Raw genomic sequence first — 25,305 nt, forward strand, 5'->3', positions numbered from 1 at the left:
TGGAATTTTGATAGGGATTGCATTGAATCTGTAGATTTGCTTTGGGTAGTATGGAAATTTTAACAATATTAATTTTTCAGTGCATGACCATGGAATAGCTTTCCATTTATTTGTGTCATTTTCAGTTTATTTCATCAATGTCTTACGAGTTTCATCCTAGTATTTTCTGTTTCATTCTACTAGATTTTTTTTTTTTAATGATAGTCATGACCCACTAAATTGATTTTATGACCAATTACTGTATGGTAACCTAAGAAGGAACCTTCTCCCCTAATATAATGATGATGATAATGATATCTCATGTTTCTCAAGTGCTCACTACAGGGGGCAGAGTGGTAAAGACCCCAGGCTCCAGACTTAAATGACCCAGGTTTATTCTGACTCACACATTTCTGAGCTCTATGACTTTGAATAGTTACTTGTATCAGCAATGACTCAATACAGCTACCAGTAACAGAAACCCCCCAAATCATTTCTTAAACAAAATCGAAGTGCATTTCTCTCGCATTTAAAAGCTGTTTAGAGGTAAGCAGCCTTGGTTGCTTCTTTCAGGTTCTCTCCTTCACCATTCCTAGAGTATGGCCCTCATCTCCATGATCCAAAATGGTTGCTACAGCTCCAGCCTTCACATCCAGATTCCAAGCTGCAGAATGGAGAAAATGAGGCAAAGCACTCTCATTTCCTTTTAAGGAGACTTCCGAAGGAAATGCCTTGCAAACTTCTGCTTTCATCTCGTTGGCCAGAACTTAGTTGTGTGGCTGTGCTTAGCTGCAAAGGAAGGTGGGAAATGTAATATTTTAGCCAGGTAGTGTTCTACCCCCTAAAAAGCATAGTTTCTGTTCAGTTGAGAAAGGGAGTATAGATGTTTAAGTCTCTGCCAGATAACCTGTGTGTGCCTCAGTTTCCTCTTCTGGAAAACAGTGATCGCGATAGCTCCATATGGATTTGTTGTGGGGGTTCAAGGGGATAATGTAAAGGACTTGGCAAAGCACCTGACATGGAGTAGGTGCTAAACAAATAACAGGCACTAGTATTGAGTGCCTGGTGCCAAACTGAGCCCCTTCTGTGTGTTATCGAATCCCCATGACAACCCAGTGAGGTAGAAATTAGTGTCCTTATCTTATAGATGAGAGCCCTGAGATTCAGAGTACTTAGCTGCTTGCCAAAGGTCACACCTGTGGAGCGGGCAGAGCGGAGGCATGAACCCTTGTCTCTAGGATACCAACGTCCTTTCCCTTCACCATGAGGCAACACAGCCTCCTCATGTAGACTGAAACCCTCCCTGAGACTCCCCTGGTGAAACTATGGGGCCAAGAGGTATGACAGGTTGGAAACTGAACTTGACTGGCTGACGTCCAAGCTGAACCCAAGGCCCAGAGCCCCCTCTGTCTGCCCAGCCACCTGTAGGGGGTACCCCCTGCCCAAAGGAGAAACAGGACCAGGACACACACACACACACACAAAAAAAAAAAAAAAACCCTTTAGGGTCCCATTGTAACAAGACCTGCAACCTTCGGGTCAGAAGATCAGGGACTTCAAGTTGCTGAAGGACCCTGGGCAAACCCCTTTCCTCCATGAACCTCAATTTCTCTATGGAGAGAAGGCTGCCGGACCCTCTCCCCATTCTGGGACATTTTTAGAACAACGTGGCTAGAATGTTTTGAACTCCTTGGGAAGTAAGTCTTTATAAATGAGACATGCTGCTCTCCTCTCAGGGCATTTCTCAGTCTGAGTTAGAACATTCTAAATACCGGAGGCGGGATAGGCAGAGGAGTGAGGGGATCCAAATGTCTGTGGACAGAGGCTGCTTCTCGGACGTGAAAGCTCCCAGCACGCCCTCGCCAGCCTGCACTGATACACAAAATCTGATTGTCTCACCATCAAGCCCTGGGCTGGACTGGCCCATGTGAGTGAGGGGCTGGGGCTGTAGCCCTCTCCTGGTCTCAGGATCACGGGTGATTTATAGTTCCTGTGTCTGACTTTGACCTTAATTTCTTCTGTTGTTGTGGGGCTGTGAAATTCATTAGGGACCTGCAGGCGGAGTGATGGAGATGTCAGGCGGGCAACTGTGTGGGTATTTAATCTCTCAGATGTGTGGCTTGCCATTTAGGGAGACAACAGGAGGATGTGGTATCAATATGGTTCATTAGTGAGCTGCGCGTGATGGCCCAATCGGAGCCCGCCAATGGCAGCAGGCACGGACCCGGCTCCAAGTCACCTTGAGTGAGGATGTGTCTTGGCACATGGGCGGGGACCAGTCCCCACCCAGGTACCTCTCCTCACCTTCCCACTAGGCCTGGAGCTGCCTGTTGCATCCCATGGGGGCAGGGAAGAAGAGGGAGGGGGTCAGACTCCGGGCAAGGATACAGTGGTGAGGTCCAGCAGTGGGGGAAGGTGTTCCCAGCCATGGTTTGGCTGCATCCCCAGGGGGTTGATTGGACTATCTTTTCTTCCTCCTTCCATCTCCTCTGTGCACAAGGCCCCACCTAACTGAGCCTCGGCCACGGTGTCTGTCCCCACATCTCTCTGGCACCCTCCCCTTCTCATCCTCTACCACATAATCCCAGCCTGATAACTGGCCCCAGAGAGGCCTCGAGTCCCTTCTGATTGTGAACATCTCGTTCACCCCCAGCCACCCTCCTGCATCCCCAGGGAAATGGCTTTCTGCATCCCACTCTTCTTTGTTTGATGGTCAGATGTGATTTTTGTTTTTTAAAGGCACTCAGTTGAGTCTTCCTCAAATCCAACGGCATAAAAGAAGGGGCAGCATTGTAGAAGGGCTAGGAGCGGGATTTTTTTCCTCTTTGATTTGTGTGTGCGAGTGTCAGACAGACGAGGGTTCGAGTCCCAGGTCTGCAGGTGACCAACTGCAGGACCCTGAGCCTGCTAACTGGCCACTGTGAGTGCCTTGAGGGCTAGGAACATACTGCTAGGCTCACCGTTGCGTGTCCAGTGTCCAGCCTGAGGCTTGTGTCTAAGGTCTGGCTCCCCAGAAGCAGACCCTGAGACAAGGACTCAAGGACCAGCAGTTTACATGGGAGGTGACCCCAGGAAACTTAGGTGGGAGTGGGAGGTGAGACGAGGTCACTCAAGAGGATGCCGTGAAGCCGGTTACCACGGGGGCTTCTGGAGCTCTGTCCACTGGGAAATCAGCGGGAAACGTGTCTGAGCTATCCAAGCTCAGGGCGAGGAGGCTGGGGTATTGGTCCATCTACTCCTAGCCCCCATTGAGTGGGGACAGCTTCTGGGGATGTGGACACCCCATCATTCCAACTGTTCCCTTGAGAAGAAAGCTCACAGGCCAAGAGAGGCATGGATGCTTCCACTAAAGCAGCCCCTGGTGTGTGGAGTTGGGCACAGGGGGTCGTGTGTGGCACCAGCATCTTCTGCCCCAGCCGGGAACTTTCCACACGCATAAGACAAAGGTAGTATTAGTACTTATCTCATAGAGTGGGAGTGGAAATGAAATGTGCTAATACATGTAGATTTCTTGGAATAAATCCTGGAACCCAGTAAGGACTAAACAAGAGTGAGCTGCTGTTACTCTTTCTGCAGTCATATCAGCTGGAGTTGCTTCATCTGTAAAATGGGACTGAGACCCCATCTTGCTGGTTGCTTGCAGGATTAGGGACAAATAGTGTCAAGTTTCTCACACAGTGCCAGGCCAGGCCCGTAGCTTGACACTCAGCAAGGCAGTGATTGCACTTATCCCCCTGCCTCCGGGGGACCCCACGCTCGTCCTGCAAGCTGGCCTGGGGACCACCAGGCAGTGCCAGGCATGGGGCGCAGGCATCCGCGGCCACCCTGACAGCCCTTGATATCCCGTAATTGCTTTCCCGTGACAACTCCTTTAAGCACAGAGCCGCTGGCCAGAGCAATTTGCTCCTCATCAATTTTTATTTCCAGGTTTTAAAATAAGATAGAAATGAAGAAGGGGATGGAGGAGCCCAAGAACAACAGTGTCTGCAAAAACAAGCAAGCCGGGGACCCCACACCTTAAGTGCACCTGTCAGCCCAATTCTCATCCCTCCTCCCCAGCTGCAGACTGACATGTTAATAGGCGGGGCTCAAGTCTGGCCCCCATTGGAGCACCCCCTCCGGTAGGGCTCAGTGCCACTTCCCCTCCCCCTCCACCCGGACAGCTGCTGGCACAGCCCAGGTGGGAGGGCCAGGCTGAGAGAGGGCTCAGCAGGAGCATGTCTGCGGAGGACTGGAAAGAGTGAGTGGTTAGAATTGGGGGTGGAAAGACAAGTACTGGCTCCACTTAGACAGCGGCTCCTGTGTGCCAGGCACTGGTCTAAGGCACCTTGCTTCAGTACCTTCTAAAATCCCCACACCAACTCCATGAGACAGGTACTATTATTAGCCCCATTCTACAGATGAGGAAACTGAGGGTTAGAGTGGATGTTACTGTATTTGTTGGCAGATGGGCCAGGAGAGGAGGTCAGGGGCCACAGAGGCTGGCCCACATCAGGCCTCAGGGGCATGGCAAGCAGTTTGGGCTTTGTCTTCAATGCCCCGGGAGCCTTCTAAGCTGGAGAATGGTGTCTCGTGTGGTCAGACATCCCCTCTGGCCCTGGTGGAGGATGGGCTGCTAGCACCAGAGGAGGAGCGGGCAGATGGATCAGGAGGCTGTGCGGCACATAGGCCGTGAAGCCCAGTGTCTTCCTCAAAGTCCCGCAGCTGGATGGTTGGGCAGAAGCTGGACCAGAACCCAGATCTCACGCTCCCATTTTGAAGGGATTTTCATGACCCTACACAGAGCCACAAATCGTTTTGAGGCCCTTGGTTCCTGGTCTTGTACTGTGCCTTCCAGGGAGAAGCAGGTTTCTGACCCTCCAGGGGTAGAGAGCCCAGCAGACATAGCAGAGAGACTTTACTGTTCGCTGACTCCCATAGGGAAGGTGGGGCTGAGAGAGATCCTGAGGCCTTCTCTGCACTCAGTACTATGACCGATGAGTGATGCGGCATGGGCACGTGTGATGGAGTGGTGGCCATCCTCCCCAGGTCCACGATGGAACGTGAGGGAGCCCCACCACCCACCGAGTCCCCACCCTTTTCTAACTGCCCTCCCGCTCGGCGACTCACCTGACCGTGTGCTCTGAGCCTCTGTCCCCAGCCTCCCCAGTAGCACCCTTTTGTTCTAAGGCCTTCTGCACACTCAGAAGGCCAAGAGCAGGACCCGAGGGCTTTCCTGAATGCATCTCTCTTCCTATGACCCGCAGCCTCCCCGGGATCTCTCCTGTACCCCCTGGTTCACTCCCTGGTCCCACCTGGAGCACTCCTCTTCTTATCCCTACATGAAGTCCAATGGGAGGCATTTCCTTACAGATGCTATCATTTCTTCTCCCAGGAGTGTGACATCCCCACTGGCCAGGGACCCCCAGGAAGGTGCTCAGAGCAGCAGCTTCCAACCAAACCTTATTTTGCCCACCCAGCACTCACCATGCCCTCACCCATCAGCCCTGGCTTCCTACTCAGATTAGATAGCTTCCTTCTGAGAGGACGAGGGAAACTGACACACTGAGCATTTGCCCGGAAGTGTGGGGCAGTCCAGATGATACTTCCTGGCCATTGGCTTCTACCTCGCGTCCTAGAGAGAAGCTGAAATCCTCTTCCACAGCATGGGAGGGAGTGTGGAAACAGGGGAGAGGACCGGGCCCCATGGGCCTAATCAGGCCAAGTAGAGGTCACCCCCGCCTCTGGGCTACCAGGTTCCTCCAGCGGAGTACCTCCTGCCTCCCACCGGCCTCCCCAGAGCTTGCAAGAGTGCAGCTAATCTCACGTAGTTTAAGGAGTTATTCAGAGGGGCTCAGCGAATGATGAATGTGGAAAGCACTACCAGTGAAGCACCGGGGCTCCGTGGAGCTGTTTAAAAATGCATTCTCCCATGTAAATTTCTGCTCCATCAATCCTTATGACATGTCAAACATTGCTGTTGTTTCCTGAACAAATTGTACCGTGTGCCCTTCTCTGCAGCTTTGTGCACGGGAGCAGAACTGCTCGCCGGTGCCCGCTGCCTGCCACGGTTGCTGGGACCCAAGGCTGCTGGGAAGGCAGCTGGGCCCGCCTTGCTTCAGAGCAGAAGCCCTGTGCGGGGCATCCGGGCGAGCGTGCGTGACGGGGGTGTGGACGCCGGCGGGGAGTGACTGAGTGCATGCCTGCCAGCTGCCGGCCTGCAGGGAGAGGTGCACGGGTGGCTGGGCAAGGGTCGTGGAGGGGTCCCCGGGGCTGAGGTTCGGGTGGGCGTGGGGGCTGCTCGAGACTGAGGGTGGGTGCAGATGTGCATGAGTGTGAGTACGTAGCGGGATGGGGTCCACCTGAGCCAGAGAGAGGAAAAGAGAGAAGGTTTCTGTGAGAGTATGTGAGGGTAGGGGTGGGACAGGGAGGTATTGGGGGCTGCCTGAGACACAGGGAGGAAGAGAGAGAGGGTGTGTGTGTGTGTGTGTGTGTGTGTGTGTGTGTGTGTGTGTGTGAAGAGAGAGAGAAGTAGGTAGGGAAGCGAGAGGGCACAGGTGGACAAAAGCCACAGGGCAGGACTTTCTAGCTATAAAGAAGGGTACAGGGTGTTTAGAAACCTGAGAGAAGTGGGCGTCTGGCCCAGGGAGGGGATCAGGGGACCAGAGTGCAGCAGCAGCATCCGATGAGCAGCAGTTGGGAGGCAGACCCAGGAGGAGGCCAGAGCAGGTGGGGGTCGGGTCGGGGCTTAAGGCCCAACGTCAGCAGATGGGCGTCTGCAAGGCCATGACGAGGGACAACAGGGAGGTGCAGGGATCCATGGGGATGGTGTATCGGCAAGGCAGATAGCCTGTAAGGGAGGCCCCTGGTTCAGGGCAAGTGAATGGAAGAGGGTGAGAGATGGCCACTGTTCATTGTCAAAACAGGCTGGGTCAGAAGGGGGCTCTTGGGAGGAGACAAAGAGACAAGAGGACCTGATCGCTGTTGAAATGGTGGATTCCTGGGAGTGGGCATGAGATGTTGTGATGAGCATCCGAGGGCAGGGCATAGAGCCCTGGCATCCAAGTTGAAGGAAGAGCTATATCCACAGGGTGCTGGGTGAAGAGCCCTGCGGGGGTCAGAAGGGTGCCCACAGCCAGCCAGGCTGCCCCGGCCTTTAGCAGGTGACAGCCTCCCCCAGTCTGGGCCCTGAGCCACCTGCACACACCAAGACCAAGCTTGGGTGGGATGGGATCGGGGGGAACCTTTGAGGATGAAGGATCTTGGCTAAGGGCCTGCGTCCTGGGAAATAACATCCAGGGACCCCTGCATCCTCTGCTTACGGGCACAACCAGAATTGCTGGAGCCCACCCACTCAAGGCAGAGGCTGGGGGCAGAGCCTGTGACAAGAAGGAAAAGACTGCCTGTTGGGGCCTCATCTACAGGGTGAGTACAGTGACCTGGTACAGTGACCCTGGATCCCATGGCTGAGCTCTCAAACTGCAGGAGGATGCCTCTCCTCCAGCCCCACCAATGGGGGGAGGGGTGCAGGGGAGGGGAGTGTGTGAGAGCACCTGCCTTGCAGTTGACTGTATTGGGTTCATGTCCTGGTACTGTGGCTGTTTGACCTTGGGCAAGTTGATTGACCTTTCTGAGCCTCAGTTCCCTCCATCTGTAAAATAGAAATAATACTGATGCTTCCCAAAGGGAAGGACTTCCCGAAAGTCCTTCCCATAGGACTTATAGAGTGAACTAAAGCATGAGAAATGCTGGGCACAGTGCCTGACACTGTGAGTAAGTGCTCAAAGGGAAATGGCAGGGGGTCATTTGACCCCCTCCCACCCTATATAGCCAGGGGAAAGTTGGACGTTTCTGACATGAGCCTGGCTGGTCTGGGGATCTGGCTAGTCCTCCACTGCAGGCTCACCTTGTCTTAACCTTTGGAATTTTTACCCCCCCACCACCCGTGTGTATTTATTTTTCTCTTTTTTGTCAGCAGAAGAAAATTACACTTTTGCCGGCATTGTCCATCACGGAAATAAGCACTTGCGGATGCAATTATAAAGGCCCAAATGAGGGAATTAGTTTTGCTGGTAATGCCAGTGTTGAGGAGAATCGGAGGAGATGCCTTATAAATCAGGCACTGGGCAGCAGCCAGTCCCGGCGGCATCCTCTCCCATGAGCTGACCGCGGGGACAGATGCTGACCCGCCGGCCGGTCTTCCTGGGCTGCAGACGCTTCCACTGGAGGAGACAGAGACGTTATGAGCCGCCTCCGGGCCTCAGTGAGAGCGGTTCTCACCAGGACCTCCCAGGCTTCTCGGTGTCCAGCCAGTGACTGTCCTGTAGACCCAAATACACTTTGCCAAAGATCTTCTCCAGGACTAGTCAACCTAAAATAGCAACCCAGTCACCTGCTAGCCCATTTTCTGCTGTATTTCCCCACAGTTCTTACCACTGTCTGAAATTGTTATTTAGCTATTTCTCTCCTCCATTATTGTCTGTCTCCCGTTTCTGATTATAAGTCATGTTCCAGCAAGGGCATGGTCATGCTGATGGCTGTGGCTTCAGAGCCAGGCACAGTAGCTGGCACATTGGAAAAGCTCAGAAAGTATTTACTGAGCACGTGACTGAGCGCGAGTCTGATCATCATCTTGGTGAAGGTTCTTTCTGTGGTGTGCCAGGCGCCCCCTCATCTGCCCCTCCACACCCACGCTGTCCTTCTCACCTGTTCTGCACGTGCCTGCAGGCTGATGGGGAGGGCTGTTCAGTGAGTGTTCCCCCCACCCCCCATCCCACCTGCCTCTAAGGTTTGGCCAGTAGGGAGCTTGGACGAGAGACCTGAGCTTGGGAGACTTACTGGAGATGCTTTATAAACCCCAGCCCTGCCTCCTGGGCAACCTAAGGAGCCCCACTCTGGCTGCTCAGGGCCCACCAAGGTGTTTGCTGATGGGAGCACTAGCCCCCCAGAAGGAAGGTCATGCTGGCCCTCAGTGTCTGGCAATGGAAATCCCAGATTTTACTAAATTTGGCGAAGATTTTGAGCCCTGTGCCAGGCACAACACAGTATACAAAAATAAGTTAGGTACAGACTTGTCCGTCCAGGGGAGGGAACGGGGCATACACAAGCAGGTTTCAGGGACAGCAGACTGCTGAGTATTCTAAAACAGGTCCAGCCAGGGGCTCTCAGGTCAAGAACAGCAAGCAGCCAGGGAGCTCCCTAAGGGAGGGGGCATTTGGAGGGGTGGGCAGCAGTTATGGAATGAAGGGATGGTGCAACCAGGCAATGAGAGGACAGTTTGGGTGCATCAGGGAGAGATGGGTACAAAATCGCCAAGGCCAGCCAGGCTCTGCAGGGTCTTGACGACAGGTGCTGGTCTGAAATTAATTCAGCAGCAGTAGGGAGCCATTGAAGGTCTTTGAGCAGAGGAAGATCCTTGTAGCCATTGGTTTTGACTTCTTACCCCTGGGCATCTTATGAGAGTCATGGCAAGTGGCAAAATGTGCTAGTGTGTACCTGTGGGTGAGATACTAGCCCAGGTGGAATAGTAACAGGGACACGGAGGCATCAGAGAGGGGGCCAGCAGCACAGTTGAGGTGCCCACCTGGCACCCTGGTTTGGCATTTCTTAGAGTCGCCAGGTACAATGAGATGGCCAGCTGGGCCATCCCCTTCCCCCATCCCTGTAGCCATCTGAGTGGCCTGCGAGATCCCGGAAGTGACCCTGCAGGGAGACAGAACGTCCCAGAACGTGGCAGGAGGACGGGTGTTCATGGCCTGAGGAGGACATTTGTTCTCTCTGCACAGGCCCCTGGTCACTTCTCAAAGCCTCCTTCCTAAAGGGGGCCCGAGGGTCACTGTCTGTTTGGCACGTGATTTGTCTGTTGATTTTTCAGTTGCTTAGGAGCAAAGCAGGTTCTGGGAAGGAGGTTGTTGTGAAAAGTACTGTAACAAGCAGAGTGGGGCTGGGACAGAGACCTGCCTGCCTGAGTGGGACAAGGTTGCAGGGTGGGTAGTGGAGCAGGCCCTGGCAGCGCCCCCTACTGAGCTGGCAGCACGGCCAAGCGGCTCCTTGGCCTCCACAGGACGCTGCTCCAAGGGCGTATGCCACAAGCTGCTAAACGGTTTTCAACACAGGGATCTGGAGGCCAGCTCTGGCGCTTACCAGCTGGGAAATCTTGGGAAAGTTCCTTATCATCCTGCCTCTGTTTCCTTGTTTGTTAAAGACAGGGAGCAGAGGGTTCTAACAGTACTTGCCACGTATGGGTGTGGTCAAAATGAAACAGTATACGTACATATGTGGTGTGGACGTGGACGCAGGTGTACCTGTAGATGACTGTTATAGGAGCTTGCCTGAGCCTCCCTGATGTCCAGGCCCCGTGTCGCACCCTGGCCTCGGGGATCCGCAGCCCCCTGGGGTGGGAAACACATCAGCCCAGAGCTCCAGCTCCACAGAGCGGTCACAGCTGGGAATATGTCCAGCAGGGTGGAGCCCTAACCCAACCTTGGGGAGCCAGGAGGACAGCAGTGGGTGAGGCAGGTGGGAGAGGAAGGAAGCGATGCCGGCAAAGGGAGCAGGATGACCAGAGCCGGTCAGGCCCGGGAGCCATGTGTGGTCCCGCCTGCACGTGGTGGGAGATGCGGCCGGAGCTGGCAGCACAGACCCAAATACAGGGCTAAGAATGCATGTAAAGGAGGAGGGCCTTCAGCAGGGCCGCCTAGTGGGCAGATGTGCTGCCTTCTCTGGTACAGGCCCCGCAGCAGCCTGGCACTGACCTGAGCACCCTGACCAGGCCCTTTGTGTTGGTGCTGGCTGCTCCCACCCTGGCAGGCGCACAGAAGTAGCTTTTCATCTTCATATTATTCTGCTTCGTGCATGTGAAAAATGAACGTTCTCCCTCTCCTCTTCACCAGACATACATATTTCATACGGTCATTAGTCGGTGGCACTAAAGGACTCACAAATCTTCCCCGGTTAGCATCGGCGGCCTGGGCGGGCAGCAAGAGGCCCCTGGGGAGAAGGGGTCACCGTGGGAACCATGGCTGTGCTCAGTCCACTCGGGGAGGGAGTGGGGACTCGAAAGGGGTGGTAGAGGCCAGCATCTGCCTGGAGAGAGGAGACAGTTCTATCCTGTTCCCAGGGGCTCGTCACCTAACTTCCCTGAGCCTGAGGGTGAAGAGGACTGGACAGGGGGATCTCGGGGGTCCTTCCTACCCTAACAGTCCGAGTGCAATTCCATAGGGCACATATGTGGAGGGCTTGTCCCCAGGGTCCCGATGTGATCTTCAGGGGCAGGGAACCCCCCCTTGTGGCTTGGCCCAGCCCACTCTGCTGGCCCCTCTGCCCCTCCTAGCCTCTCCCCTCCTTTTCCCTCTCTCCTTCTTTTCGCTCCTCCCTTTCCCTTAGAATCCGCTCTCCTCGCTTTTGCCCCCATCTCTTCACCACCCCCTTCTTACTAGAATTGGTTCCTTCATTTTCCAAGCATTCGTGAAGCACCTGCCATGTGTCAGGCACTGTCCAGTCTGGGAGGCGAGCCTGGCAGATGCAGCCCTACCCTCTTTGCTTCCCCAAACCCTTTCCTTTGACAAATGAGGATGCCGAGGCCCCAGGAGGTTGCTATTTGGTCACACAGTGATCTGGGCTGCTGTCTCTGACCTGGAGCTAGGGTCTCTACATTACACTCACCCCTCGCCAAGGGGCTTGATGGCATCTGGTCAGCTGCTCTCCAGACTGAGCTGCAGTTATTATAGTCTAGTAATACCATGCGTGGTGGTGATCATTTGTTGGTGGAATGAAAGGGGACTTATGGGTGCCTCCCCGCCTTCTCTGGTCCCTGAAAGGGGAGGAGAGAGGCGGGCTTATTATGAGAAGTTTTGGTCTCCTCTGCCCTGGAATAACCAGACACCTGTCCTTCTGAGAACAAGTTCTCTTCTTGGTTTAGAAGCAAGAACACGTTGAGGCGAAGGATGTGACAAGCCGGCACTGGGTTCAAATCCTAACTTTGCCGCTCTTTTAGCTGTGAAGCCTTGGGTGAGCTGTTCACTCTCTCTGTGCCTCAGTTTCCCCATCTGTAAATTGGGGGTGGTAGTAATACTAGCACCTACGTCATAGGGTCCTTATGAAGTTACGATACGTGATAAGTGCGAGGAGTTGATAAATGCGGTTGTCGGGAGGAGTGGCTCGGCACGGGGGAGGGTCTGCCCTGGAATCAGTCCTGGGTTAGAGGGTGGGTTACATAGCTCGGCGTTTACCTTTCCATTTATTAGACACGCGTCCCCCGAGCGGCTGTGATGCTCTTGGAGCCTGGCCAGGGCAGTGAGAAGACAGAGATCCACACACAGTCTGGAACAGTGGGTACAAGAGCCTGTCCTTAAAAGCAGGCTGCCACAGCCCCTGGAATTGGCTTCCTTCTAGATAATCAAGTTTTCTGAATAACTGAGATCCTAACCCTTTGGGTATAAACACTTTTTTTCGTTTAAATCATTTGGAATATATCATTTATTTCTCTGCCTTCCTGAATTCAATATACTGAACACAAATTGGTGTTTTCTTGAAATTCGGGTTTATCGTAAAGAACACAGAATGGAATAGATTTCACAGAATCCAAGAACTTTAAAAGGAACCTCAAAAAATACTTAGTACCAAGGTATTGAGCAGGGGGAAATAGGGAGAGGCTGATCAACGGGTACAAACTTTGTTATAAGATGAATAAGGTCTGAGGATCTAATGTATAACATGGTGACTATAGTTGATAACACTGTACCATTGAAATTTGCTGAGAGAGTAGAACTTAAGTGTTCTCACCAGACAAGGAACAAAAGGGTAAATCTGTGAGGTGATGGGTGGTTAATTAACTCAATAGTGGGAATCCTTTCCATTGTTAATTCTCAATATAATATATTATCATAATAATTTTATTGTAAAATAAAGTTATAAAATAATTAGTCAATTATACCCCAAAGTTAAAAAATAAAAAACAAAAGTAGGTATTGAAACATATTTTTAGCAGCAGAACCTTTATCCAGGTGTGGTCTTAGAGAAGCCCTGAGTGTAAAACAGATGACCCCAAGGTCAGCCCAAGGCCTTTCCCTCCAGGCTTCTGGCGGCAGGTAGCAGTTTGCCCAGCTCTAGGGCATGGCCTGGGAGGGAGCAGAGGTCACAGTGCCTGGCACAGAGTACATGCTTACTAAGTAACTATTGAATGAATGCATGAAATGGTGTCACTTAGTCTGCACTGTGGATTGTAACCATGCCAGCAACAATGCAGAAGCCCAGAGGTTCCAGCCATAAAAGCCAAGCCTCTACTATAACTACCATTGTCCTGGACAAGGGAGGGGTTGGAGAGGGGCCCCACGTAGGTGGCCTAAAGGAAGGAACCCTGGGACGGGAGTAGGGATCGCAGATCTGCCCCACTCTGCTTGAAACTGCTCATGACCTAGAGTGGTGACAGGGTTACACCAGACCTCACTGTGGACTGGGCCTCAGTTTTGTGATCTGTGTGATGGGTAGAAATGGGTGTCTTCCTCATCATGTTGTGACAGTTGTGAGGATAAAATGAGGTCTTAATAAACCTGAATGCCCTTTGACAATGTAAAATATATGATAGAGTGCAGGCTGGCAGCGGTCACCGTTGTTGCCATCATCATCAGGCATAAGGCAGGCCACTCTCGCTCCAGCCTCTTTTGACTGTAGGTGATAGAAAGCCAACTTGGACCAGCCTGGATAAAAGAGATCTTGTTGGACTCACAAAGCAAACTGAGGTGGGAAGGGATGTCAGATTCAGGACTCTAGAACTGCCAAGATCAGCCCCTCTCTTCATCGTCCCTACACATCCAACAACTCCCACTTCACATCGTCCCAGCTTCACTGCCCCGGAGGAAAGCTTTTATCCCCAGCAACAATAAGAAGAATCCCAGGGAAGGATTCTAATAGGCCCCTGCCGTGGTCAGGGACCACTCCCAGCCTAGTCCCTGAGGTCACGGGACTAGGTCCCACTTGGACCACTTGTTCGAGCAGAGAGGGATGCCAAAGAAGATGGGTGGGGGTGGGCAGCAGACTGTTTCCAGCAGAAGAGGTTGCCAGCCAGATGACAGTCTGCTTGATACATGCAGTGGGTTATTTCCAGGGTTAAAGAAGGAGGAACACCAGAGATCCACCCAAGAGGCCTCCCCCACCAGCTACGTCGTCTGACTTGGAGGCTTTGGGGACTGGAGGAGAGTCACCGGAGGAGGCCACCAGATGGTTGAACCCACCCCCACTTTTGTTTGAGATATTTTGTAAACCTACGAGTTGTGACCCCAAGCCACAGGTCTAGGGTCTCTCCCCCAAGCCCTCTGGGCATCTACAGACAATGTCTGACATGAGTCCAGGAGGGGTGGTTTCGCAAAGTTAGAGATTTAGGTAGAAGACTGCTCCTCCGGAACTGTGTGCTCCAGTATTAATTAATTAATTTTATTTATTTATTTATTTTTTTGCGGTACGTGGGCCTCTCACTGTTGTGGCCTCTCCCGTTGCGGAGCACAGGCTCAACGGAGCACAGTATTAATTTAAATCGCCGTTTGTGACTGGTGAAAACCTTATTGAACAGCGTGGCTCTAGAAAATTCGGCCTGGGCCTGAGGAGCTGTGTGAGGGGAAGCATGGGTTTGCTGTGCACATTTCCTGCTGAGATTGGGAGCCTCGGCTGGTTCTGGCAGTAATGCCTTCTTTTTCTTACCTTTGCAGGCAACAGACAATGATGTGGGCACCTTTGGGGAAGTCAACTACTTCTTCAGCGATGACCCTGATCGGTGAGCCCCTGCCCCTGGCCTTCCAAGTTGGCCCTCTGCTACTCAGCAGGCCCAGGACACTTCTTGGCGCCCAGGAAAAGTGCTGTGCCCCTGTGGCTAGGGAACTGGACTGTGAGTCAGAACTCATGGGCACTGCCGCTCGTTTGGCCCTGATTGTGGTACAGTGTTGCTCAAGTCCCCTAAAGTCTCTGGGGCATAGTTTCTCTGACCCTCAAAAGATAGCTTTTAGTTTGGGGTATGAAGAAGTTTTTTTTTTTTTTTTTTTTTTAACCTTGCCTAATGTCTTTATTTTACAGGGGGGACATTTAAGCCAAGGGAGGAAAATAACCATTTTTACAAACTTTTCCGTGTCCTTTTGTTCTGTTGTTGAAAAATGAAAATCAAATGACAGTAGATTTTCCCTTTTGCTTTATTTTTTTTTTTATTTTTATTTTTTTTTTTGTGGTATGCGGGCCTTCCTCTGCTGTGGCCTCTCCCGTTGCAGAGCACAGGCTCCGGACGCGCAGGCCCAGCGGCCATGGCTCACGGGCCCAGCCGCTCCGCGGCACGCGGGATCCTCCCAGACCGGGGCGCGAACCCGGTTCCCCTGCAACGGCAGGCGGACGCGCAACCACTGCGCCACCAGGGAAGCCTCTCTTTTGCTTTAGTTTCTAAAAATATCAGAGTGAAATTGTCCACACATAGTTCTTTTTTTTTTTTTTTCAGCTCTTCAGTACTTTGTTTTAATTTAATTTTTATTTTATATTGGAGTATAGTTGACTTACAATGTTGTGTTAGTTTCAGGTATACAGCAAAGTGATTCAGTTATACAAATATATGTATCCATTCTTTGTCAGATTCTTTTCCCATATAGGTTATTACAGAGTATTGAGTAGAGTTCCCTGTGCTATACAGTAGGTCCTTGTTGATTATCTATTTTATATATACTGGTATATATCTGTTAATCCCAAACTCCTAATTTATCCCTCCCCCTATCACCTTTCCCCTTTGGTAACCATGAATATGTTTCTGAAGTCTGTGAGTCGTTTCTATTTTGTAAATAAGTTCATTTGTATCATTTTTTAGATTTCACACATAAGTGATATCATATGATATTTGTCTTTCTGTCTGACTTACTTCACTTAGTATGATAATCTCTAGGTCCATCCATGTTGCTACAAATGGCATTACTGCATTCTTGTTTATGGCTGAGGAGTATTCCATTGTATATATGTACCACATCTTCTTTATCCATTCTTCTGTCGATGGATATTTAGGTTGCTTCCATGTCTTGGCCATTGTAAATAATTCTGCAATGAACACAGGGGTGCATGTATCTTTTTGAATTATGGTTTTCTCCGGATAGATGGCCAGGAGTAGGATTGCTGGATCATATGGTAGCTCTATTTTTAGTTTTTTAAGGATTCCCCCTTTCTGTTCTCCATAGTGGCTGCATCAATTTACATTCCCACCAACAGTGTAGGAGGGTTCCCTTTTCTCCCCACCCACCCCAGCATTTATTGTTTGTAGGCTTTTTGATGGCCATTCTAACTGGTATGAGGTGATACCTGATTGTAGTTTTGTTTTTTTGTTTTTAAAATTTATTTATTTATTTTATTTTTGGCTGCCTTGGGTCTTCGTTGCTGCATGCGGGCTTTTTCTAGTTGTGGCGAGCGGGGGTTACTCTTCGTTGAGGCATGTGGGCTTCTCATTGTGGTGGCTTCTCTTGTTGTGGAGCGTGGGCTCTAGGCATGCGGGCTTCAGTAGTTGTGACATGTGGGCCCAGTAGTTGTGGCTCGCAGGCTCAGTAGTTGTGGCTCACAGGCCTAGCTGCTCCACAGCATGTGGGATCTTCCCAGACCAGGGCTCGAACCCGTGTCCCCTGCATTGGCAGGCAAATTCTTAACCTCTGCGCCACCAGGGAAGCCCCCTGATTGTAGTTTTGATTTGCATTTCTCTAATAATTAGAGATGTTGAGCACCTTTTCAAGTGCTTTTTGGCCATCTGTATGTCTTCTTTGGAGAAATGTCTGTCTGATATTCTGCCCATTTTTGATTGGGTTGTTTGGGGGGTTTTTTTTGTTTTTGTTTTTAATATAGAGCTGCATGAGCTGTCTGTATATTTGGAAGGTTAATTGCTTCTCAGTGGCTTCATTTACAAATATTTTCTCCCATTCTGTGGGTTGTGTTTTTATTTTGTTTATGGTTTCCTTTGCTGTGCAAAAGTTCTTTAGTTTAATTAGGTTGCATTTGCTTATTTTTGTTTTTATTTTCATTGCTTTAGGAGGTGGATCCAAAAGGATATTGCTGTAATTTATGTCAAAGAGTGTTCTGCCTATGTTTTCCTCTAAGAGTTTTATAGTGTCTGACCTTACATTTAGGTCTTTGACCCATATTGAATTTATCTTTGTGTATGGTGTTAGGGAGTGTTCTGATTTCATTCTTTTACATGTAGCTGTTGAGTTTTCCCAGCACCATTTGTTGAAGAGACTGTCTTTTCTCCATTGTATATTCTTGCATCCTTTGTCATAGATTAATTGACCTTAGGTGCGTGGGTTTATTTCTGGGTTTTTATATCCCATTCCATTGATCTATATTTCTGTTTTTGTGCCAGAACCATACTGTTTTGATGACTGTAACTTTGTAGTATAGTCTGAAGTCAGGGAGCCTGATTCCTCCAGCTTCGGTTTTCTTTCTCAGGATTGCCTTGGCTATTCCGGGTCTTTTGTGTTTCCATACAAATTTTTAAATTTTTGTTGTTGTTCTGTGACAAATGACTTTGGTAGTTTGATAGGGATTGCATTGAATCTATAGATTGCCATGGGTAGTATAGGCATTTTGATATATTGATTCTTCTAATCCAAGAACATGGTGGATCTTTCCATCAGTTTCTGTCATCTTTGATTTCTTTCATCAGTGTCTGTATAGTTTTCAGAGTACAGGTCTTTTTTCTCCTTAGGGAGGTTTATTCCTAGGTATTTTCTTCTTTTTGATGCGATGGTAAGTGAGATTGTTTCTTTGATTTCTTTATCTGAACTTCCGTTGTATGGGAACTTTAGTGTATAGGAATGCAACAGATTTCTGTGCATTAATTTTGTGTCCTGCAGCTTTATCAAATTCACTAATGAGCTCTAGTAGTTTTCTGGTAGCATCTTTAGGATTTTCTATGTAGAGTATCATGTCATCTGCAAACAGTGATAGTTTTACTTCTCCTTTTCCAGTTTGGATTCCATTTATTTCTTTTTCTTCTCTGATTACCATGGCTAAGACTTCCAAAACTACGTTGAGTAAGAGTGGTGAGAGTGGGCATCCTTGTCTTGTTCCTGATCTTAGAGGAAATGCTTTCAGCTTTTCACTGAGAGAATGTTGTTAGCTGTGGGTTTGTCATATATGGTCTTCATTATGTCGAGGTAGGTTCCCTCTATGCCCACTTTCTGGAGAGGTTTTTCTTCGTATTTTATTATTTATTTATTTATTTTGGCTGCGCTGGGTCTTAGTTGTGGCACATGGGATCTTTGTTGCTGCATGTGGGATCTTTGTTGCAGCATGTGGGATCTTTGTTGCAGCATGTGGGATCTTTTTAGTTGCGGCATGTGGGACCTTCTTAGTTGTGGGATGCAGACTTCTTAGTTGCAGCATGCAGACTCTTAGCTGCAGCATGCAAACTCTTAATTGCGGCGTGAGTGTGGGATCTAGTTCCCTGACCAGGGATTGAACCCCAGTCCCCTACATTGGGAGCATGGTATCTTACCCACTGGACCACCAGGGAAGTCCCTGGAGAGTTTTTATCACAAATAGGTGTTGAATTTTATCAAAAGCTTTTTCTGCATCTATTGAGATGATCATATGGTTTTTATTCTTCAATTTCTTAATGTGGTGTATCACACTGATTGATTTGCGGATATTGAAAAATCCTTGCATCCCTGGGTTAACTCCCACTTGATCATGGTATATGATCCTTTTAATGTATTGTTGGATTTGGTTTGCTAGTATTCTGTTGAGGATTTCTGTGTCTATGTTCATCACTTATGTTGGCCTATAATTTTCTTTTTCTGTGGTATCTTTGTCTGGTTTTGGTATCAGGCTGATGGTAGGCTTATACAATGAGCTTGGGAGTGCTCCTTCCTCTGCAGTTTTTGGAAGAGTTTCAGAAGGATAGGTGTTAACTCTTCTCTAAATGTTTGATAGAATTCTCCTCTGAAGCCTGATCCTGGACTTTTCTTTGTTGGATTTTTTAAAAATTTATTTATTTTCTTAATGTTTTTGGCTGTGTTAGGCCTTAGTTGTGGCACGTGGGATCTTTCTTTGAGGCACGGAGTTTTCATTGCAGTGCGCGGGCTTCTCTCTAGTTGTGGCATGCAGGCTTCTCTCTAGTCATGACGTACAGGTTTTCTCTCTCTAGTTGTGGCACATGGGCTCCAGGGCATGTGGGCTCTGTAGCTGTGGCATGCAGGCTCCAGAGCGCCTGGGCTCTGTAGTTTGCAGCACGCGGGCTCTCTCATTGAGTCGCGCAAGCTCAGTATTTGTGGCATGCGGGCTTAGTTGCCCCACGGTATGTGGGACCTTAGTTCCCCGACCAGGGATCAAACCCGTGTCCCCTGCATTGGAAGGTGGATTCTTTACCACTGGACCACCAGAGAAATCCCTTGTTGGATGTTTTTAAATCACAGTTTCAATTCCAATACTTGTGATTGGTTTGTTCGTATTTTCTATTTCTTCCTAGTTCAGTCTTGGGAGATTATACCTTTCTAAGAATTTGTCCATTTCTTCTAGCTTGTCCATCTTATTGCCATATAGTTGCTTGTAGTAGTCTCTTATGATCCTTTGTATTTCTGTGGTGTCCCTTGTAACTACCCTTCTTCATTTCAAATTTTATTATTTTCAGCCCTCTCTTTTTTTCTTGATGAGTCTGCCTAAAGGTTTATCAATTTTGTTTATCTTTTCAAAGAACCAGCTTTTCATTTCATCGATCTTTTCTATTGTTTTCTTCATTTCTATTTCATTTATTCTGCTCTGATCTTTATGATTCCTATTAACTTTGGGTTTTGTTTGTTCTTCTTTCTCTAGTTGCTTTAGTTATAAGGCTAGGTTATTCATTTGAGATTTTTCTTGTTTCCTGAGGTAAGATTGTAGTGCTCCAAACTTCCCTCTTAGAACTGCTTTTGCTGCGTCCCATAGGTTTTGGATCATTGTGTTTTTGTCGGCATTTGTCTCTAGGTATTTTTTGATTCCCTCTTTGATTTCTTCAGTGATCCATTGGTTGATTAGTAACATATTGTTTAGCCTCCATGTGTTTGTATTCTTTTTACAGGTTTTTTTCTTGTAGCTGATTTCTAATCTCATACCATTGTGGTCAGAAAAGACGCTTGTGGTCAGAAAAGATGCTTGATGTGATTTCAGTTTTCTTAAATTTACCAAGGCTTGATTTGTGGCCCAAGATGTGATCTGTCCTGGAGAATGTTCCATATGCACTTGAGAAGAATGTGTATTCTGGTACTTTGGGATGGAATGTTCTATAAATATCAGTTAAGTCCATCTGGTCTAATGTGTCATTTAAGGCCTGTTTCCCTATTGATCTTCTGTCTGGATGATATGTCCATTCATGTAAGTGGTGTGTTATAGTCTCCCACTATTACTGTGTTACTGTAGATTTCTCCTTTTATGGCTGTTAGTGTTTGCCGTATATATTTGGTGCTCCTATGTTGGGTGCATATATATTTACAATTGTTATATATTCTTCTTGGATTGATCCCTTGATCATTATGTAGTATACTTCTTTGTCTCTTGTTGTAACAGTCTTTATTTTAAAGTCTATTTTGTCTAATGTGAATATTACTCCTCCAGCTTTCTTCTGACTTCCGTTTGCATGGAATACGTTTTTCCATCCTCTCACTGTTAGTCTGTATGTGTCCCTAGATCTGAAGTGGATCTCTTGTACACAGCATATATCCGGGTCTTGTTTTTGTATCCATTCAGCCAGCCTGTGTCTTTTGGTTGGAGCATTTAATCCATTTACATTTAAGGTAATTACTTATAAGTATGTTCTTATTGCCATTTTGTTAACTGTTTTGGATTTGCTTCTGTAGGTCTTTTTTCTTCCCTTCCTCTTTTGTTCTCTTGTGATTTCATGGCAGTCTTTATTGTTGTGTTTAGATTGTTTTCTTTTGTGTGTGTGTGCATCTGTTGTACATTTTTGGTTTGCAGTTCCCATGAGGTTTTGATATAGCAGTCTACATATATACAAGATTATTTCAAGTTACTGCTCTCTTAATTTTCAGTGCATTTCCAAAATGCTGCATCTGTACTCTCCTCTTCTCATGAATGCTGGTTTTGATATCATATTTGTGTGTGGATGATTTCCTACCTTTCTTGTATGTTTGCTTTTACTGGAGAGCTTTCCCATTCATAATTTTCTTGTTTCTAGTTGTGGCCTTTTCTTTTCTGTCTAGAGAAGTTCCTTTAGCATTTCTTGTAAAGCTGGTTTGGTGATGCTGAATTCTCTTAGCTTTTGCTTGTTTGTAAAGGTTTTGATCTCTCCATTGAATCTGAATGAGAACCTTGCTGGGTAGAGTATTCTTGGTTGTAGTTTTTCCCTTTCATCACGTTAAATATATCATGCCACTCGCTTCTGGCCTGCAGAGTTTATGCTGAAAAATCATCTGATAACCTTATGGGAGTTCCCTTGCATGTTATTTGTTGCTTTTCTCTTGTTGCTTTTAATATTTTTTCTTTGTCTTTAATTTTTGTCAGTTTGATTACTATGTGTCTCGGTGTGTTCCTCCTTGGATTTATCCTGTATGGGACTCTGCATATCCTGGACTTGAGTGAATATTTCCTTTCCCGTGTTAGGCAAGTTTTCAGGTATTATCTCTTCAAATATTTTCTCAGGTCTTTTTTCTCTCTCATCTCCTTCTGGGATCCCTATAATGTGAATGTTGGTGCATTTAATATTGTACCAGGGGTCTCTGAGACTGTCCTTATTTCTTTTCATTCTTTTTTTAAATTCTGTTGCATAGTGGTGATTTCCACCCCTCTGTCTTCCAGCTCATTTATTGCTCTTCTGCCTCATTTATTCTGCTATTGATTGTTCCTAGTGTATTTTTCATTTCAGTTATTCTATTGTACATCTCTGCTTGTTCTTTTTTATTTATTTATTTATTTTTTAGCTGTGTTGGGTCTTCGTTTCTGTGCAAGGGCTTTCTCTAGTTGTGGCGAGAGGGGGCCACTCTTCATTGTGGTGCACGGGCCTCTCACTATCGAGGCCTCTCTTGTTGCGGAGCACAGGCTCCAGATGCGCACGCTCAGTAGTTGTGGGTCACGGGCCCAGTTGCTCCGCAGCATGTGGGATCTTCCCAGACCAGAGCTCGAACCCGTACCCCTGCATTGGCAGGCAGATTCTCAACCACTGTGCCACAGGGGAAGCCCTCTGCTTGTTCTTTAAATGTTCTAGCTCTTTGTTAAACATTTCTTGTATCTTCTGAGTCTGTGCCTCCATTCTTCTTCCGAGATCTTTGATATCTTTACTATCATTACTCTGAATTTCTTTTCAAGAAGATTGCCTATCTCCACTTCACTTAGTTGGTCTTGCAAAGTTTTATCTTGTTCCTTCATCTGGAACATATTCCTCTGCCATCTCATTTTGTTTAACTTTCTGTGTTTGTGGCCTCCATTCCTCAGGCTGTAGGATCGTAGCTCCTCTAGCTACTGGTGTCTGCCCCCTGATGGGTGAGGTTGGTCCAGGGGCTTGTGCAGGCTTCCTGGTGGAAGTGGCTGGTGCCTGCCCACTAGTTGGTGGAGCTGGATCTTGTCCCTCTGGTGGGCAGGGCCATGTCAAGGGGTGCGTTTAGCAGGCAGCTGTAGGATCAGGATGACTTTAGGCAGCCTGTCTGATGATGGGTGCGGCTGTGTTCCCACCCTGTTGGTTGTTTGGCCTGAGATGTCCCAGCACTGGAGCCTACAGGGTGTTGGGTGGGCCCAGGTCTTGATGCCAAAATGGTGACTTCCAGCAGAGCTCACACCAGTGAATATTCGCTGAGGTTTCTACCCCCAGTGTCCTTGCCCCCACAGTGAGCTACAGACAACCTCCACCTCCCCAGGAGGCCCTCCAAGACCCACAAGTATGTCTGCCTCAGTCTCCTGTGGAGTCACTGCTTTTCCCTGGTTCCCAGTACATGTGAAACCTTGTGTGTGCCCTCCAAGAATGGAGTCTCTGTTTCCCCCAGTCCTGTGGAACTCCTGCACTCAAGCCCCACTGGCCTTCAAAGCCAAATGCCCCGGGCGCTCCTCCTCCCGATGCCAGACCTCCAGGCTGAGGAGCCTGAAAGTGGGGCTCAGAACTCTCACTCCTGTGGGAGAATCTGTGTGATATAATTATTTTTCCATTTGTGGATCACCCACCGACAGGTATGGGATTTGATTATATCATGAAAGCACCCCTCCTACCATTTTGTTGTGAGTTCTACTTTGGATGTAGAATGTCTTTTTTGGTAGGTTTGAGTCTTTTGTTGATGGTTGTTCAGCAGTTAGTTGTGCTTTTGGTACTTCCAAGAGAGAAGGTGAGCTTGAGTCCTTCTACTCTGCCATCTTCAGGAGTGAGGAAGCTTTGAAATGTTAATGACAGCACACCAGCAGCAGCAGCAGCAGTGGCTGTATTTATGAAGCCCTCACTTTGTATCAAGCTCTTTGTCAACTGCTTTACCCCTGTTATCTGATGTAATCCTCACAACTAAATGCTGGAGAACTCAGTGCTAAGTACACTTATCATCCCCACTTTACTGAGAGTCTGTGTTACTTGCCCAAAGTCACACAGCTGGTAAGTGCCAAGGCCACGCCTCAGCATGTGGTCTTCACCACCTGGATACACAGCCTCCAGCAGGAAGGGGCTCTCAACCTGCCATAGTCATTAGGTGGGTTGGTTGTGCTCACTGCCTGACCTGTGCCAGCTTTGCCATGTCATCCACCAAGGTTCTAGGCCATCTCTTTCCCTTGTCTTCAGTTAAACTGAGCCAAGGGGAAGCCCTCTCATTTTCAACATGATCAAAGCCAGGTTGAATTCAGAGGGCATGTCTGGTCCTGAAAACAAAGTGTCTGATGCATCTGGAAGCCCAACAGGATGAGTAAGACAGTGTCTGTCAGCTTGGATTACCAGTCCCAAATCTGTGTAAATGACCAGGAAGAGACAGAGACTGTTAGGTGTACCTAGCTATTCTCAGCCACTCTCCAGTTAGGAGGAAGGAACCAACAACAGGACCAATTCACAGGACACCCCTGTCCCTCGGGACACCCGTGTTCATGTGGCCTTGTCCTGATCATCTTGGATTTTTCTCATCCCTTCCCATCTTCTGGGGTGGGGACGTTCCTGGTCTCAGAGCCAGAACCTTCCAGGCTCAGTGGCTGGCAGCTGTGGAACAGCTCAGAGCACACAAACGTCAACTGACAGCTCAGAGCAGGTTCCCGAGGAGATGTTCATGGAGGGATGGTCTCACTGGACCTTACTCCTCCCCCAGAGACATTTGCCAACCTCTCACTCAAGGTTCAGCCCCTTGAGTGGAAGACATGCTCTCAAGAAAGGACCAGTCACCCCTCCCCTTGCTGGCTGCCCATTTAAAGCTGTTGATGCAAAACCATCTGGATGGAAGAATTTCTTTTTTTTTTTTAATTGCCCCAATACATGTTACTTTTTATTGAGATATAATTACATATAACATTATATTAGTTTCAGGTGTACAACATAGTGATTCAATATTTGTATCAATATATGTGGCAAAACGATCACCACAATAAGTCTAGTTAACATCCATCACCATTCGTAGTTACAAAAATTTTTTTCCTGTGATGAGAACTTTTAAAATCTACTCCTTTAGCAACTTTCAAATATGCAGTACTGTATTATTAAAGATAGTCACCATGCTGTATATTACACCCCCATGACAATTATTTTAGAGCTGTAAGTTTGTCCTTTTTTTTAACATCTTTATTGGAGTATAATTGCTTTACAGTAGTGTGTTTCTGCTTTATAACAAAGTGAATCAGCTATAGCTATACATATATATATATATATATATATATATATATATCTCCATATCTCCTCCCTCTTGCGTCTCCCTCCCACCATCCCTATTTCACCCCTCTAGGTGAGCACAAAGCACCAAGCTGATATCCCTGTGCTATTCGGCTGCTTCCCACTAGCTATCTGTTTTACATTTGGTACTATATATAAGTCCATGCCACTTTCTCACTTCGTCCCAGCTTACTCTTCCCCCTCCCTATGTCCTCAAGTCCATTCTCTACATCTGCGTCTTTATTCCTCTCCTGCCCCTAGGTTCTTCAGAACCATTTTTTTTTTTAGATTCCATATATGTGTGTTAGCATATCGTATTTATTTTTCTCTTTCTGACTTACTTCACTCTGTATGGCAGACTCTCGGTCCATCCACCTCACTACAAATAACTCAATTTCATTTCTTTTTATGGCTAATATTCCATTGTATATATGTGCCACATCTTCTTTATCCATTCATCTGTCGATGGACACTTAGGTTGCTTCCATGTCCTGGCTATTGTAAATAGTGCTGCAATGAACATTGTGGTACATGACTCTTTT

At 48.1% G+C, this 25,305-nt stretch overlaps 1 protein-coding gene across 1 annotated transcript in view; it reads left to right on the plus strand.

Moving 5' to 3' along the window:
- The window catches only part of CDH23 (cadherin related 23), a 377,990-nt gene that overhangs the window by 227,456 nt on the left and 125,229 nt on the right, over nucleotides 1–25,305 (plus strand). The window contains exon 14 of the mRNA XM_055081216.1: nucleotides 14,661–14,725. Within this exon, the coding sequence (XP_054937191.1) occupies nucleotides 14,661–14,725 (65 nt within the window). The remainder of the gene's footprint in view (nucleotides 1–14,660; nucleotides 14,726–25,305) is intronic.

The sequence above is a fragment of the Physeter macrocephalus genome, chromosome 20 (genome assembly GCF_002837175.3).
Source record: "Physeter macrocephalus isolate SW-GA chromosome 20, ASM283717v5, whole genome shotgun sequence".
Taxonomy (NCBI): Eukaryota; Metazoa; Chordata; class Mammalia; order Artiodactyla; family Physeteridae; genus Physeter; species Physeter macrocephalus.